The 18,986-nt window shown below is 34.5% G+C and overlaps 1 protein-coding gene across 1 annotated transcript in view; it reads left to right on the forward strand.

The window, feature by feature from the left end:
- LOC143239035 (uncharacterized) overlaps nucleotides 1–17,239 on the forward strand; it is a 32,281-nt gene extending 15,042 nt beyond the window's left edge. Inside the window, exon 2 of the mRNA XM_076479806.1 lies at nucleotides 16,074–17,239. Within this exon, the coding sequence (XP_076335921.1) occupies nucleotides 16,074–16,438 (365 nt within the window). The 3' untranslated portion in view covers nucleotides 16,439–17,239. The remainder of the gene's footprint in view (nucleotides 1–16,073) is intronic.
- Nucleotides 17,240–18,986: the final 1,747 nt, after the last annotated feature.

Below are 18,986 nucleotides of genomic sequence, written 5' to 3' on the forward strand. Positions count from 1 at the left end.
TAACAATGTGTCTGTTTTGTTGATTAAATAACAATTTATTCTAAAGTGTTTACAATGTGTCTGTTTAGTTGATTAAAGCACAATTTGTTCTACAAAGTTTAGTGTGTTTGGTTCTTGTTTGTTTTTTTGCTAAACAACAGTAAATTCCACGGGGTTTACAATGTGTCTGTTTTGTTGGTTAAAGTACTATTTATCCCAAAGTTTTTACTCCGTGTTTATTTCTTTTATTTAAGTACAATTCATTCTACAATGTTTATTATGAGTCATTTTGTTGGTTAAAGTACAATTTATACTACAGGGTTTATTATGTGTTTGTTTTGTTAATTAATGTCTGTTCGTTTGTTTTTGAATTTTGTGAACAGCTGTACAAGGACTATTTGCGTGTGTGTGTGTGTGTTTTCTTATAGCAAAGCCACATCGGGCTATCTGCTGAGTTCACCGCGGGTAATCGAACGCCTGATCTTAGGATTGTAAATCCATAGACTTAGCACTGTACCAGCGGGAGACTCGAATTTTGTAAATTTTGGACTATCTGCGCTACCTGTCCCTAATTTAGCAATGTAAGACTAGAGAGAAGGCAGCTCGCCATCACTATCCACTGCCAACTCTTGTGCTGCACTTTTACCAACGAATAGTAGTATTGACCGTCACATTATTAACTCCCTTACGGCTAAAAGGCGAGCATGTTTTGTATGACTAGGATTTGAACCCGCGATCCTCATATTTCGAATCATCTGGCAGTGCCAAGCAATATTTTTTTAAAGTGCAATGTATTGCACACGATGGTTTTAAGAACTGCACTAATATGTATTGAAAATTATCTTCTCATCTGAACTTTATAATAGTGGCAGAAACTTTACCAGAGATACATTGCAAGTCATACACTTATTGTTGTTTGTTTATGGAGGTTTACCCATGTTACAGTGGGACCAAACCACACATCATACCACATAAAGATCCGGTTATATATTGTATATAACCACACATCATACCACATAAAGATCCGGTTATATATTGTATATAACCACACATCATACCACATAAAGATCCGGTTATATATTGTATATAACCACACATCATACCACATAAAGATCCAGTTATATATTGTATATAACCACACATCATACCACATAAAGATCTGGTTATATATTGTATATAACCACACATCATACCACATAAAGATCCGGTTATATATTGTATATAACCACACATCATACCACATAAAGATCCGGTTATATATTGTATATAACCACACATCATACCACATAAAGATCCGGTTATATATTGTATATAACCACACATCATACCACATAAAGATCTGGTTATATATTGTATATAACCACACATCATACCACATAAAGATCTGGTTATATATTGTATATAACCACACATCATACCACATAAAGATCCGGTTATATATTGTATATAACCACACATCATACCACATAAAGATCCGGTTATATATTGTATATAACCACACATCATACCACATAAAGATCCGGTTATATATTGTATATAACCACACATCATACCACATAAAGATCTGGTTATATATTGTATATAACCACACATCATACCACATAAAGATCCGGTTATATATTGTATATAACCACACATCATACCACATAAAGATCCGGTTATATATTGTATATAACCACACATCATACCACATAAAGATCCGGTTATATATTGTATATAACCACACATCATACCACATAAAGATCTGGTTATATATTGTATATAACACACATCATACCACATAAAGATCTGGTTATATATTGTATATAACCACACATCATACCACATAAAGATCCGGTTATATATTGTATATAACCACACATCATACCACATAAAGATCCGGTTATATATTGTATATAACCACACATCATACCACATAAAGATCTGGTTATATATTGTATATAACCACACATCATACCACATAAAGATCTGGTTATATATTGTATATAACCACACATCATACCACATAAAGATCCGGTTATATATTGTATATAACCACACATCATACCACATAAAGATCTGGTTATATATTGTATATAACCACACATCATACCACATAAAGATCCGGTTATATATTGTATATAACCACACATCATACCACATAAAGATCCGGTTATATATTGTATATAACCACACATCATACCACATAAAGATCCGGTTATATATTGTATATAACCACACATCATACCACATAAAGATCCGGTTATATATTGTATATAACCACACATAATACCACATAAAGATCTGGTTATATATTGTATATAACCACACATCATACCACATAAAGATCTGGTTATATATTGTATATAACCACACATCATACCACATAAAGATCCGGTTATATATTGTATATAACCACACATCATACCACATAAAGATCCGGTTATATATTGTATATAACCACACATCATACCACATAAAGATCCGGTTATATATTGTATATAACCACACATCATACCACATAAAGATCTGGTTATATATTGTATATAACCACACATCATACCACATAAAGATCTGGTTATATATTGTATATAACCACACATCATACCACATAAAGATCCGGTTATATATTGTATATAACCACACATCATACCACATAAAGATCTGGTTATATATTGTATATAACCACACATCATACCACATAAAGATCCGGTTATATACAATATCCTAACCTTTTTCTTTGTTTTAAATATTTATTCGTGTCTATCATATCACATGTATGTGGATTTTGGATTAAACTCGGTGCGAAAATCTTTTTACTACCTGTCTAACCTGTTTATTTTAGCAACTGTTTCGTTTCTGTTGCGTCAATTGTTTGTTTTTAATTTCGCGCAAAGCTACACAAGGATTATCTCGCTAACCGCCCTTTGTTTGTTTGTTTTTTGAATATCGCACAAAGCTACTCGAGGGCTATCTGTGCTAGCCGTCCCTAATTTAGCAGTGTATTGTTTGTTTGTTTGTTTTTGGAATTTCGCACAAAGCTACTCGAGGGATATCTGTACTAGCCGTCCCTAATTTAGCAGTGTATGACTAGAGGGAAGGCAGCTAGTCATCACCACCCACCGTCAATTCTTAGGCTACTCTTTTACCAACGAATAGTGGGATTGACCGTCACATTATAACGCCCTCAAGACTGAAAGGGCGAGCATGTTTGATATGACGGGGATTCGAACCTGCGACCCTCAGATTACGAGTCGAGATCCTTAATCACCTGGCCGTGGCGGGTCCTGTTACGTCAACTATACGAGATTGGCACGTGAATAAAACACGTGTTAAGAGAAAGTACATTTCAAAGCTCATAATAACTTTATTATAGGATAGTTTTGACATATTTTCTAAGAATGACGGAAGACATATTTAACATCTTCTGAAACAGTCTTTGAAATAAGATATACTGTGTCCAAGCTCTTCTGATTCCACTAAATATTTTCCATGTTTATATGGTAACGTTCCGTTAGAACAAGTGCTTTCTATAGTATAACCAGTTTATATTTCAGTTGTTGTTGTTGTTTTTTTTATTATCCAATAGAAACTTGACAGTGATAATGTTGGAAGTTTCTCATATATTCGTAATACAAAAGATACAAAATTTTCGAACATGTACCACGGACAATGGCCTTTCATAGAAACTTTTTAGAAACAAAAAAAACGAACAAACCACCAATAATATTTGGGCTTAGTGCATTATTATATTTTCTACGCGTCGTATTAACTTGTCTTGCGAACAACTTTTCTGTGCTGCATTTAGTTTCTTTCGTGAATAACTTATGTTTAAACATTCTACTTATTTACAAAAAATGTGCGCAAAGTAACATATGGTCAGTCCGATCACAGCCGTTTTTAATTTTTAAATTATTAACCGAAGAAAACTGCACCCACTTCGAATTCTTGGTTTACTCTTGTTTCGTCAACTAGTGAAATTTCTTACTGTCACACTTATTATGCACATAAAATTCCAAAGTGCGGAGCTTTTGTTTTTGCTACAGTGGGTCGCGAACCATGAACCCTCAACTTCATAGTCCAGACAAGATATCCACAAGACAACGCCCCCCCCTCCAAGCTTGCTTGTTACACTTGAACACACCATTTCTAGTGAAAGTTTCTCTGTTTTTATACGTGTAAATCTAGGGTTACTCCTCTGTCACGTGACATTTTGTACACTTCAGAACCAAAAAAAAAAAAAAAAAATGCATACAGACGTAAATGACAAGTTACGCAGGGTATTATTTCTCTGTAAAGAAAACTAAAAATCTCCAAAGACTTGTATTCTAAACGCCTTTACACACAGTGGTGTAAGCGAATCACAACCAGCGGACCAATGGGAGTGCAGTTGAACATTCATTCCATCATCGTTAGGTGGCCAGTTTGCGGAGCCAGTTATCAAATATCCCAGCTCTTTCTACTACAAAAAAACAAAACAAAAAACGTGGGAATTTCTCACGTGGGTCAGGATCTTTTGTGAAGACATCCATATCACACAAGGGAGCGTGAGTCACCTAGAACTTTAGTGTAAAAAAAAAAAACACTTTGCTGATTCTAAAGTATAACACTGTTATATTCTCACCCGTGATAACAGAGTTACTAAAACAATTTGAAGCTTCCTTTTCTTGTACACCGCACTCTTTAAATAACAGGACCAACTGTCTCTTTCGCTAATATTGCTCTGTTAAACTAAAGGTCGCATTGAAACTATAAATAACCTCGTGAGCTCAGGCAAGTATTTCACTTGACTTTATAGATTTGTTATTTCAAAGCTTGTGGCCGTATCTACTATATTCATATGATATGTATTTTATAAATGCGAGAGTCTCAAATTTAGAGCCTTACATTTCTTTGTAATTTTCTCATTTTGTTCAAATAAATTATTATTACATTTGTTATTAACCTTCCATTTAAACAGCCCGGCATCGTCAGGTGGTTAAGGCACTCGACTCGTAATCTGAGGGTCACGAGTTCGAATCCCCGTCGCACCAAACATGCTCGACCTTTCAACTGTGTGGGCGTTATAATATGACGATCGATCTCACTGTTCGTTGGTAAAATAGTAGCCCAAGAGTTGGTGGTGGGTGGTGATGACTAGCTGCCTTCCCTCTAGTCTTACACTGCGAAATGAGGGACGGCGAGCGCAGATGGCCCTCGTGTAGCTTTGCGCGAAATTCAAAGATTAAAATTAAAACAAGAGCATAGTACAGAAGTTTATAAAACTTCCGGTGCAGAAAACGTTTCCATACGTTTGAAAAAGTAGGTGTCGCTAAATGTCTTCATATGATAAACTTGTGAGATAATTTACGTTCATCTGTCACTACTACAACTGTTTATAAAAACCGAAACTTAAAAGACGAGTGCTACTTGTAATCATTTTTCTTAATTATGTATATCTTTCTAATGTTAAGTGTTTCTGACACCTGGAGAATTGCTTGTTTGTTGCTAAGCACAAAGCAAAACAACCAGTCGTCTGTGCCAACCAAGAGTATCGAAACCGGTTTTTAGCGTTGTAAGCTTTCAGGCTTACCGCTGAGCCACTGAAAGCTGGGCATACCTGCAAGAAAGAAAAACCAAAATACCTTATCGGCTTCATTACTTTTCTTACACGAAATTCTATACAAATATCGTATTATATTCGCTGAGCAAACCTTGTCTGAACAGTCAAATTGTTTCAGAGTTATCGTTAGCTTCAAATCATATGTAGTTACAATTCATAATTTCACAGAAACAATACCATGCCTTGTATCTCAAAACTACTGGTATGGGTATTAACACTTTTATTAATAAAGCAAAAAACAACGTTCCGACCTTCCTAGGTCATCTTCAGGTTGACAAATAGGTTGATGTGGAATACCATGCTTTACCAATTACTTACTCAGTGGACTTATAATGAAATTCCGCGTGTATCAAAACTTGAATTATCTGAGCCATTGATGACTGTTAGTGTACATAACCTGACCACGTGGCTCCGTTAGATTATTATCAAAACACTTAAAACTTGTTTTATGTAACATCTGACAACATAAGGACTCGTTTTGGGTATTATCACGACACCTTTAGACAACTAAGTGAGTAAACTGTTGACTTAAATAACCCGTACGAGTATCATTTTGTTACGTCAAGAAGAATTAACTTTGTATTACCTGGCTAAATAAAGACATCTTGAGTGTGTAAACTACCTGGCTAATTAAAACATTCGCCCCGCAGTGGCTCAGCGGTATGTCTGCGGACTTACAATGCTAAAAACTAGGTTTCGATACCCGTGATGGGCAGAGCACAGATAGCCCATTGTGTAGCTTTGTGCTTAATACAAAACAAACAAATTAAAATATTCCGAGTATCATGGTCACATGTAGAAAAGTATAGTTTATATTATCTGGACGCATAATGACTTATTGTATTTATTATCTTGAAGCACTGTTTGGTGTTAATTGACACGTAAATACGAGTCTGGTTTGTATTAACTAAATCGGCAAAGACTTATTGTACTTATTATCTTGAAACGGAGACTTCTGTCTGGGATTAATTGACAAGACAAATCTAGGTTCTATTATCTAAACATATGATGACATATTGTACTTATCTTGGAACAAAGACTTTTATTTAGTATGATTGGAACACGAAAAGCTTCCTTGTTGTGTTGCACACGTAAATACTTCTGTTCTTTATTAATTGATTACGTAAAGACTCCCCGTGTGACGTATCGTAATTTTTGTTTGTTTGTTTGTTTTTGAAGTTCGCACAAAGCTACTCGAGGGCTATCTGTGCTAGCCGTCCCTAATCTAGCAGTGTAAGACTAGAGGGAAGGCAGCTAGTCGTCACCACCCAACGCTAACTCTTGGGCTACTCTTTTACCAACGAATTGTGGTATTGACCGTCACATTATAATGTCCCCACAGCTGAAAGGGCGAGCATGTTTGGTGCGACCGGAATTCGAACCCGCGACCCTCGGATTACGAGTCGAACGCTTTAACGCGCTTGGCCATGCCGGGCCCCACTAGACGGAAGGCAAATAGTCATCACTACCCACCGCCAACTCATGGGCTACTCTTTTACCAACGAATAGTGGGACTGACTGTAATATCATAACGCCACCATGGCTGAAAGGGCAAGTATGTTTGACACCTTAACCACCTACCTGGACGTGCCGGACACTTTTATATTGATACACAGCTATACTTCATTTAACAGGAATGCTAGCTAGATCAATTATTGTTTGGCCTTACCTGACTTACAAGCTTACTTTTCACAGAGAAAGATAAATATTTAATGTCCTCGTGGAAACACTTACGTCCGAAGTTAATTCTCTAAAGTTGAACGGTTTGTAAAGGTCTAAATTTTTAACTTTTTTGGGTCAAATTCTGTAGTTTTCTTATTAATAAGCATTAACCACAGTTACAGCCTCCGAGGCTTATAGTATACTGACTGTAGCTACCCAACAACATAAAACTGCCTCTTGGCGCGTCGGTTTACATACTCGCCAAGCGAGAAGATAAGTCGAACGTTCAACAATATCCGAAGACACGTTAGTATTTTTGCAAAACATATAATGTAGATTCTTGGCCTCGAAAATCTTCTACAAATTTAGAGAACAGGCGGGACTTGCACAATACATATACAACAATATATGTCACATGCATTAAACTGAAACAAAAGTAGATATTAAAATAAATGTATAATAGTAAATCCATTACAATCCAAAAACTCGAAGATCCATGTGTGTGTCATTTGGTTATGTACACACGATTGACGTTTGTATTACGTATACAAGTAATGACTCCTTCCATCCTTCCTAGTAGCCCAACTGTGTGTGGGCTAACAACACTAAAAAAATGAGGTTGAGGTATCCCAGGTGGGCACAGCACAGAGAGCCCATTGTGTAGTTTTGCGCTTAGCAATAAACAAACAAGACGTCTTCTGATTTTTATTATTCTAACACAAAGACATACAATTTTGTATTATTTTACACATGAGGAATCAGGTTTGTATTATTCTGACACATAAAAACCTCAGGTTTGTATTATTCTACACATAAGGAATTCAAGTTTGTATTATTCTACACATAAGGAATTCAGGTTTGTATTATTCTGAAACATAAAGATCTCAGGTTTGTATTATTCTACGCATTAGGAATTCGGGTTTGTATTATTCTACACATTAGGAATTCGGGTTTGTATTATTCTGACACTGAAAGACCTCAGGTTTGTATTATTCTACACATTAGGAATTCAGGTTTGTATTATTCTACACATTAGGAAATCGGATTTGTATTATTCTACACATTAGTAATTCGGGTTTGTATTATTCTGACACATAAAGACTTCAGGTTTGTATTATTCTGACACATTATGAATTCGGGTTTGTATTATTCTGACACTTGAAGACTTCAGGTTTGTATTATTCTGACACATAAAGACCTCAGGTTTGTATTATTCTACACATTAGGAATTCGGATTTGTATTATTCTACACATTAGTAATTCGGGTTTGTATTATTCTGACACATAAAGACTTCAGGTTTGTATTATTCTGACACATTATGAATTCGGGTTTGTATTATTCTGACACTTGAAGACTTCAGGTTTGTGTTATTCTGATGCAAAAAGACTTCAGGTTTGTATTATTCTAACACATAAAGACTTCAGGTTTGTATTATTCTAACACATAAAGACTTCAGGTTTGTATTATCCTGAGATTTAATAGCCTCACATTTGTGTTATTGTAGCACACAGTAACCTCATACCTGTATTATCTTAACACACAAAATCTCCAGATATGTATTATCTTGACTAGTAAAAATACCCATCTTCGGAGCAGGTATAACTGGTAGTTCATGAGAAGGGCTAGTGGTCCTGCGGCCTTTTATGGAATTGTCCGACAGTTTTACAACTATATGCTAATATCTGACATGTTCACCATACATGAAAAAAAAATATTTTATTAAGATTTTAGTTTAAACATGAACTACTGTCACAGCATTACATCACAGAGTAAATTTTATTGGAGTGTTTCAATGTAGACACAGCTATCAAGGAAAGTGCCTCGCTTTTCTGTTACAACACACATGAGATTTTCATTAAAGAAAAATAATTATGGTTTTATATTTGAAAGTTCTCTCTTTTTTGTATTTTTATTGGTTAAATCTGAAACTTACTCGTTTTTGTTTGTAATTTTATTGGTTAAATTTGAAACTTAGTCGTTTTTCTTTGTAATTTTATTGGTTAAATCTGAAACTTAGTCGTTTTTCTTTGTAATTTTATTGGTTAAATCTGAAACTTAGTCGTTTTTCTTTGTAATTTTATTGGTTAAATCTGAAACATATCACTTTTGTGAAAATTTCAATAGTTTTATTTATTGCTCAGCTATGTTGCCTAGTTATAAAAATATTATCCAGTGATCGGTGCGGTAGTTTCCGATATCTGAGTTTTGAACGCATACGCCACAAGATCCATTATAATCAGGTACCTCAAAACTCCAGATATATACATATGACGGTTTTGAGTTCTTTTATTATTTAAATATAAAAGTTTTCTATATCTTCATAATGTGAATGCATAAACGCTTCAGGACTGTATTATATGAACATGTACAGATTTAAATTCTGTACTTTCCAGATATTCCAGACTTATACTGTTTGAACATGAGACTTTTAAGTTCATATTACTAAAACATAAATATCTGAGCAAAGGAAGATTTTCATATTAATTACCTACTTATGTAAATGCTACAGGTTTTTAACATTTACGAAGACTTACGTAACTTGAGGGGACAAAACAACTGTACGTTTCACAAATACACCATTTATTCACGACTTTATACAAATATATAATAATAATAACTTTATAATAATACAAAACATAAAACAGAAGTACTTGTATACCCTGAACCAGTACGTTGTTTTAATACTACACCTCTTATCAAACAGCTTTATAAACTTTCATAACATCCTCTCTACTATAAAATAATACAAAACATAAACCAGAAGTACTTGTATACCTTGAACCAGTACGTTGTTTTAAATACTACACCTGTTATCAAACAGCTTTATAAACTTTCATAACATTCTCTCTACTATAAAATAATACAAAACATAAACCAGAAGTACTTGTATACCCTGAACCAGTACGTTGTTTTGATACTACACCTCTTATCAAACAGCTTTATAAACTTTCATAACATCCTCTCAACTTTAAAATAATACAAAACATAAAACAGAAGTACTTGTATACCCTGAACCAGTACGTTGTTTTGATACTACACCTCTTATCAAACAGCTTTATAAACTTTCATAACATCCTCTCTACTTTAAAATAATACAAAACATAAAACAGAAGTACTTGTATACCCTGAACCAGTACGTTGTTTTGATACTACACCTCTTATCAAACAGCTTTATAAACTTTCATAACATCCTCTCTACTTTAAAATAATACAAAACATAAAACAGAAGTACTTGTATACCCTGAACCAGTACGTTGTTTTAATACTACACCTATTATCAAACAGCTTTATAAACTTTCATAACATCCTCTCTGCTATAAAATAATACAAAACATAAAACAGAAGTACTTGTATACCCTGAACCAGTACGTTGTTTTAATACTACACCTATTATCAAACAGCTTTATAAACTTTCATAACATCCTCTCTACTTTAAAATAATACAAAACATAAAACAGAAGTACTTGTATACCCTGAACCAGTACGTTGTTTTAATACTACACCTGTTATCAAACAGCTTTATAAACTTTCATAACATCCTCTCTACTATAAAATAATACAAAACATAAACCATAAGTACTTGTATACCCTGAACCAGTACGTTGTTTTAATACTACACCTATTATCAAACAGCTTTATAAACTTTCATAACATCCTCTCTACTATAAAATAATACAAAACATAAACCAGAAGTACTTGTATACCCTGAACCAGTACGTTGTTTTAATACTACACCTGTTATCAAACAGCTTTATAAACTTTCATAACAACCTCTCTACTATAAAATAATACAAAACATAAACCAGAAGTACTTGTATACCCTGAACCAGTACGTTGTTTTAATACTACACCTATTATCAAACAGCTTTATAAACTTTCATAACATCCTCTCTACTATAAAATAATACAAAACATAAAACAGAAGTACTTGTATACCCTGAACCAGTACGTTGTTTTAATACTACACCTATTATCAAACAGCTTTATAAACTTTCATAACATCCTCTCTACTATAAAATAATACAAAACATAAAACAGAAGTACTTGTATACCCTGAACCAGTACGTTGTTTTAATACTACACCTATTATCAAACAGCTTTATAAACTTTCATAACATCCTCTCTACTATAAAATAATACAAAACATAAAACAGAAGTACTTGTATACCCTGAACCAGTACGTTGTTTTGATACTACACCTCTTATCAAACAGCTTTATAAACTTTCATAACATCCTCTCTACTATAAAATAATACAAAACATAAAACAGAAGTACTTGTATACCCTGAACCAGTACGTTGTTTTAATACTACACCTCTTATCAAACAGCTTTATAAACTTTCATAACATCCTCTCTACTTTAAAATAATACAAAACATAAAACAGAAGTACTTGTATACCCTGAACCAGTACGTTGTTTTAATACTACACCTGTTATTAAACAGCTTTATAAACTTTCATAACATCCTCTCTACTTTAAAATAATACAAAACATAAAACAGAAGTACTTGTATACCCTGAACCAGTACGTTGTTTTAATACTACATCTATTATCAAACAGCTTTATAAGCTTTCACAACACGCTCTTTACTTTAAGTAGAAAAAAATCGTCCTTCCTATTTTCGTTTTTCTTTACCTCTCTTTTCCCCACTCATCTTCAATCATCTGTAGGTTGGCTCTTCATCAGTTACATATCGTACTTACCTGGATCAATTTCTATATGTTAACTGTTCCATTATAGCATACCTACAGTGTGTTTGTTACGTTTCTCACTGAACTTTAAACTCTGTGGAAGTTACAAGGCTAGTTTATGCTAGCGGCCACGGTAACATTGATAAATAGTGCCACTTAAATAAATTATTCTAATTAGCCTTTTCAATTCCACTAGAGCATATGTATGTATCATGTGAAAACACCTTTTATTTGTAGTTACCGATGAAGGCGAGGGAGTGGCCTATTTTGACCCCAACGTAGTTTCAGACATACTTTTAAACCATACATGCACCCAATGGCTTGTTGGTCCTTGACCTTGTCGAAAACGGAAACCATCATACCAGATGAGTCACACGTAATAATAAGTTAATCACTTAGTCATTCCAGGTCTTTTTAAGTATTTTTATATAGAAGATTAGTAATTTAAGCATGCTTTGGTCAGTTCTTTACGTTGAATATTGGGAAAGGCAAAAACATAGAATTATTCAACATGATGCAACATGTGGACTCCAAGTTGGTAACTGAAAGGTTTATAAATGGTTCTTCGTTGCTATAATACACTAATCCAACATTTCTGAGAATACAGCAAGTCATCGTTCTTGAATATGGTATTTTAATATTATTGGGAATACACTATATCAACATTATTAGGAATACACTATATCAACATTATATAAACATTATTAAAAATACACTATATCAACATTATATAAACATTACTAGGAATACACTATATCAACATTATATAAATATTATTAGGAATACACTATATCAACATTATATAAATATTATTAGGAATACACTATATCAACATTATATAAACATTACTAGGAATACACTATATCAACACTATATAAACATTATTAGGAATACACTATATCAACATTATATACACATTACTAGGAATACACTATATCAACACTATATAAACATTATTAGGAATACACTATATCAACATCATATAAATATTATTAGGAATACACTATATCAACATTATATAAACATTACTAGGAATACACTATATCAACACTATATAAACATTATTAGGAATACACTATATCAACAATATATAAACATTATAAGGAATACACTATATCAACATTATATAAACATTATTAGAAATACACTATATTAACATTACTGGCCATACAGTACACAAACATTATTAGACATGTAGTGAATCAACATTACTGGCCATACAGTACACAAACTTTATTAGAAATACACTATATTAACATTACTGGCCATACAGTACACAAACATTATTAGAAATACACTATATCAACATTACTGGCCATACAGTACACAAACATTATTAGAAATACACTATATTAACATTACTGGCCATACAGTACACAAACATTATTAGACATGTAGTGAATCAACATTACTGGCCATACAGTACACAAACTTTATTAGAAATACACTATATTAACATTACTGGCCATACAGTACACAAACATTATTAGAAATACACTATATCAACATTACTGGCCATACAGTACACAAACATTATTAGAAATACACTATATTAACATTACTGGCCATACAGTACACAAACATTATTAGACATGTAGTGAATCAACATTACTGGCCATACAGTACACAAACATTATTAGAAATACACTATATTAACATTACTGGCCATACAGTACACAAACATTATTAGAAATGCACTATATTAACATTACTGGCCATACAGTACACAAACATTATTAGAAATACACTATATCAACATTACTGGATTTTTTTATGCGAATACTGACATGTTTTCTCCTATCAGGAGACTTACTCCTATTTCAAATCTCTGGCTTTTAAATTATATTCGATTCAGCCAATATTTTCAGTGAACCATCGTACAATTCACTTAGAATGATATTTGAATTAAGGCCTAATGTTACTCACTTTATACGATATATTTTATATGGGATTCAATTTTTGTTATGGTAGGAGCTATGCGCGTATGTAGTGAGTAACATAAAAGTGTTGTTGTAGATTAAACTAGCAAGTAGTTTTCACTCAGTGTATATATATATGTAGTTAACTTCTCAGTGGTTTGACTATAAAAACATTTTTATTTTATCTCTTAACCACTACACGTATTTTCCTACGCAGTTTTATACCTTGTATTGAGTAACTCAACAGTATTTGTATATGGAGGAAAGGAAAGGGTGTTGATTCTTCATATCATACAGTCTTGGTAAAATGTGCGTTACCTGCGTGTAGTAATGTTACGTAATGTAACATTCTCACGCCCGGTTAGTATGAAACGTACTTACACACCTGCTTGAGTATAGCTAGTCCCCTACTGTAAAGCCGACTGTAAAAGTAATAAATTATTTATCAGAATCTTCCCCCACAGTGGTACAGCAGAATGTCTGCGGACTTAAAACACTAGGAACCAGGTTTCGATACCTGTGGCGAGCAGAGCACAGATAGTCCATCAATTCCAAACAAACATTCACAAACATATAAATGATTATACAAGAACATAATAACTAGCTGTAAGTGAACGAACTTAAATACACTTAGATACAATTCTATCGCAAACATCTTATTTGCGTGTGTGTGTTACAACAAATTACTTGTTTCACTGTTAACCCTGGAGTCTGGAATACGGCTTTGAAAATTGGTATACACCAAGAACTGTAGTTTCAAAGAAGGTCTCGTGTCTCTTAACGATGTATTCGTTAACAAGAAATTAAGCCCATGATGAATGCTTAAGTGACTCAGTTCACTTTATGGGACTATTGAAGTTAATAGGTCTATTTAGATGTCACCTCACCCAGTTATCCACTATTTAGTTGGTAAGGGTGGAAGTTTAACAGAATCCCAGAGTTACGTCTCACGAATTAATTTAGCATAATGTTTTTGAAGCTGTGGTGACAGACCCATGTTTGAATCCTATTCAAGAACTGTAGTTTCATTTGTTTCATTTATTCGAACAAATTCTTTATCCGTATATTAAAGTGTCCTTTTTCTGCATCCTTCTATACATGTCAGAAAATAATTCACGCTTGCTGTAGAGACAAATTGAACACTTCTAAATATAACTATTTGTTCTATATCCTTTTGTCGTTGTTGTTGTTATTTAGTTTGCAGAAGAAACACGTGTAATTCATTTTTCATCGAAAGTACCACACTGGATGAAATTCGATCATTTTAGTGGGGTCTCTAATACCTTTGTAATCGTTCAGTTTCTGTGGGCTTAAGTTACACTATGTAACACAACTGTTGTTACTGGATAGTATGTGTTATTTCTTAATTGCTTATGTTGTAAAAGTATAGAAAATGACCATTGTTCCCTTCAAACTTTGCTTTTGTGACCTGGATAATGAAATTTAGAAATTAACCTATTTTCTGTGTAAAAAGGCCCGGCATGGCCTAGCGCGTAAGGCGTGCGACTCGTAATCCGAGGGTCGCGGGTTCGCGCCCGCGTCGCGCTAAACATGCTCGCCCTCCCAGCCGTGGGGGCGTTATAATGTGACGATTAATCCCACTATTCGTTGGTAAAAGAGTAGCCCAAGAGTTGGCGGTGGGTGGTGATGACTAGCTGCCTTCCCTCTAGTCTTACACTGCTAAATTAGGGACGGCTAGCACAGATAGCCCTCGTGTAGCTTTGTGCGAAATTCCAAAACAAAACAATCTATGTAAAAAAGGGCAAATTTGCACATTTTCATTTACATAAGGTCTGAATAAAACAACATATGAATCAAGATTTACATGTATTTATACTAAAGTTATACAAAAATGTTTAGAAGTGAGTAGTTTTTCGAGATTTGCGACTGTAATGTAAATCACTTTCACATATCAGCCCCTAAATATAGTCTCCCATCATGGTTTCGTTATACGCTCCCAGGTCACAAAAGCAAAGTTTGAAGAGAAAAATAGGTCTTTTCCGTTTACCTTAGGCATAAGCAATTAACATAAGCAATAACACTTTTTGCCCAGGAACAAGAAAAGTAGAAATTTTGTTATATAGTGTTGTTATTGCGTGGTCTGTTCACTTATAAAATTACGTCTTGATGTTTATATTTTGTATTTCTTTTCGAGTTGTTTCTCACTTGTTTTGTTGGATCTATGAAATCTGTCGTGTCAAATATAAGTCGTTGCTCTAGTTACATTTTTTTTTTTCAGGCAATAAGGCTGAATACGGCTTCACTAACAGCGTGGGCGGCGTAACCGCCACTGTTATGGGGGCTGGCTCCGGTCGGACTAACTTTACCACCAAGCAGCTCACAGAACTGGAGAAAGAATTTCACTTCAACAAGTACCTCACTCGGGCACGGCGGATCGAGATTGCCACGGCTCTGCAGCTCAACGAAACCCAGGTAAAAATCTGGTTTCAGAACCGGAGAATGAAACAGAAAAAGCGAATAAAAGAAGGACTTATTCCGCCAGATTCACTGGTTTCCGAATCAAATACACCGACCTCAGTCGCCAGCACTACGTCACCGGTGTCCTCACCAGTAGTTCTTACGACCAAAGACTCCAGCCAATAGGATGTGGTATATAAAGTAAACTGTCGTGTGACTGGTCATTTTGAAGCTGCTTTTATCTCTTTTTTTTTTTTGACTATTGAAAATATTGGTTGATTTTTCGTGAAGATAGGCAGCTATTTATACAGGGTGAACATCAGATGTCAGTACTATTTATACAGGGTGAGCTTCAGATGTCAGTACTTTCAACTGAGTCATCAGTAACCGAATTATGCAGAGTTCCATATTTTACTCATGTATATAACACAAAACATACTTTGAAACTTTTTTGTTTGAGAACTCGTGAAATTGGTCTTATACTGACATCTGAAACGTGTAAATAGAATATATATATATATGTGTGTGTGTTTGTGTGTATGTGTGAGAATGCTTAAGTTATTACATCACTCACAACTTTCGCTTTAAAGCTTTGCATGGGGGGGGGGAGCCATCGATGTTCGTTAAATTCAAAGGTCCTCGTTCCTTCCCTCCAGATAAGATTTATAAGTCCAGACCTGTAACCTCAAACAAACTCGTTCGATTTGTTGATCCAGTCTTGAGGACTCACCACGCTTTCTACATTAGGTTCCTCAAATAACTCTGGTATTTTTGTACGAAACAAGTCAAGATACCTACTAGTGTTGTTATACACCGACTTTGTTGAATTATGTTGACTTCGCTCAATAAATCCAAATACTGTTCTTCAACCACGCACGAGACATTTTTTATTTGTTTAATCAGCATATACTGAGGATTTTTATACCATCTTAGTTTTATGAAAGCACCAATAAAAAACAAGATAACAAAAATCAAGAACAGAATATCCAAGATTTATAAAAATATTTTTACGTACGAACGTATATATGTATATACATATATAACAATATTCTGTTCAACGATAGTGTCTGTGAATTAAATAACAATTGTTGTTGAACACCATACATGACAAGTTAGTAACACTGGATATAGTAGTATATATTGTGTAAGTAGTGCTATTTTGCCTTTAAATATGTATATATATATATATGTAAGTTTTACTATGTAGCATAACTGGTGTATATACAAATAATCAGAGATTTTATTTCTCGATGGATTCACCTGCATAGAGTTTCCTGGAGCAAGAAAACAATAGCGCCATCTGTTAGTTAGTCGTACGTCATTAAATATTCAAATCTAATCAGGTCGTAATATCGCTTCGTAAGCAAACCTGTTATTTTATAAAAATATTTTGACGCTCAAAATGTTCGTAATTTTCTTAAACCGTTTCAGTTTCGAGCTTTGTCTTCGTATTCGATAAACGCACCATTAACTTCAGTAACTCTTGTTATTACATATCGCAGTATTTCCTTTTGATTGTAAATCATGTTACACGAAGTAGTAGCTGGTTGACTGAATTATCATTTCCCTCTCTCAGAAGAACCAGAAGGAACTTGGTTGGCGAATGTTTAGCTGTGTATCCCCTTTTCCCCTACCAGCTAACGCCACTCAAGACCATTCCCTTTGTTGGGTAAGCCAGCCTTCAGTCTCTCCACCTTTCGGCGTAAACAGACTAGAGGTTAGGATATTATTTCGTTCAGAGTACGGCTGCAAGGAGATTGGAGAACTGTCAAATAATGATTAATTCCTTCGAGTTTTTGCTTTCAGAGAGTCGCCATTAATTCGGAGAGTCAGCGCTGCTGAGACCCGGTAATTGGCAGTCTGGTTCTCCGGCCGGTCGTGGACGTTTGGCATGAGCCATATCCCTTCAGTAATGTAGGATAGGGGAGGCGAGGGGGACGCTAACCGACAGTAATATATGCTACCCCCTTCTCCTCCTGCCGGTGCCTCAACCAAATTATAAGCTTTGAGAAAGCACAAAAATGTGACCTCACATTTGCTGTTAATCTTAGACACCGTGTGAGTCGTTAAGTATAATTGTATAGCCGGTGCGTTGAACTTTAATATTAAACTGATTTCTTCGACTCTGATAAAGAAAAAAACAAACTAAGTGCGACTTTTAAAACATGGATTATTATAACTTTCCTCGTCATCAATAAAATTCGTTCCATCGAAATATGTACGAAATTTCATACCAAGAAATTGCTATTGACTGTGATAAGCAGCAATGCGATAAGTGTAAGACTGTAAAATACTCCTTCGTATTGCCTGTATTATTAAAGAAGCAAATTGAGCCTCGTGTCTGACGTCAAAGAGAAAATTTATTGCAGCCAACCGATGGCGACCACACTTACGTTCAGCATGAGTTTGACTGGGCGTGTTGGTAGTATTTCTCTTGTTCGTTCGACTAACATTGTTTACGTCCATTAGGCAATGCTGAAAGGGATAGCCATACATCACACAGCGTACAGGTACCGATCGGGACATAAGCTGCCATTAATCATTGCAACGTGATGTTTTTTGCTCTCTATATATACTAGTTCGTTTTTGTTGTTGTTGTTTTTCCATCGGAATGTCGCACGTCTTGCTCTGTCGCCGTTGGTCCGTGCCTTGATTCATCTCCAACAGCTGACAGGTTTAGCTGTCAATTGACTCACACCCCGTTCTGATTGGTTCTATCCAGTGGCCGCACAAC

Source organism: Tachypleus tridentatus, chromosome 2 (assembly GCF_004210375.1).
Source record: "Tachypleus tridentatus isolate NWPU-2018 chromosome 2, ASM421037v1, whole genome shotgun sequence".
In the NCBI taxonomy this organism is placed as follows: Eukaryota; Metazoa; Arthropoda; class Merostomata; order Xiphosura; family Limulidae; genus Tachypleus; species Tachypleus tridentatus.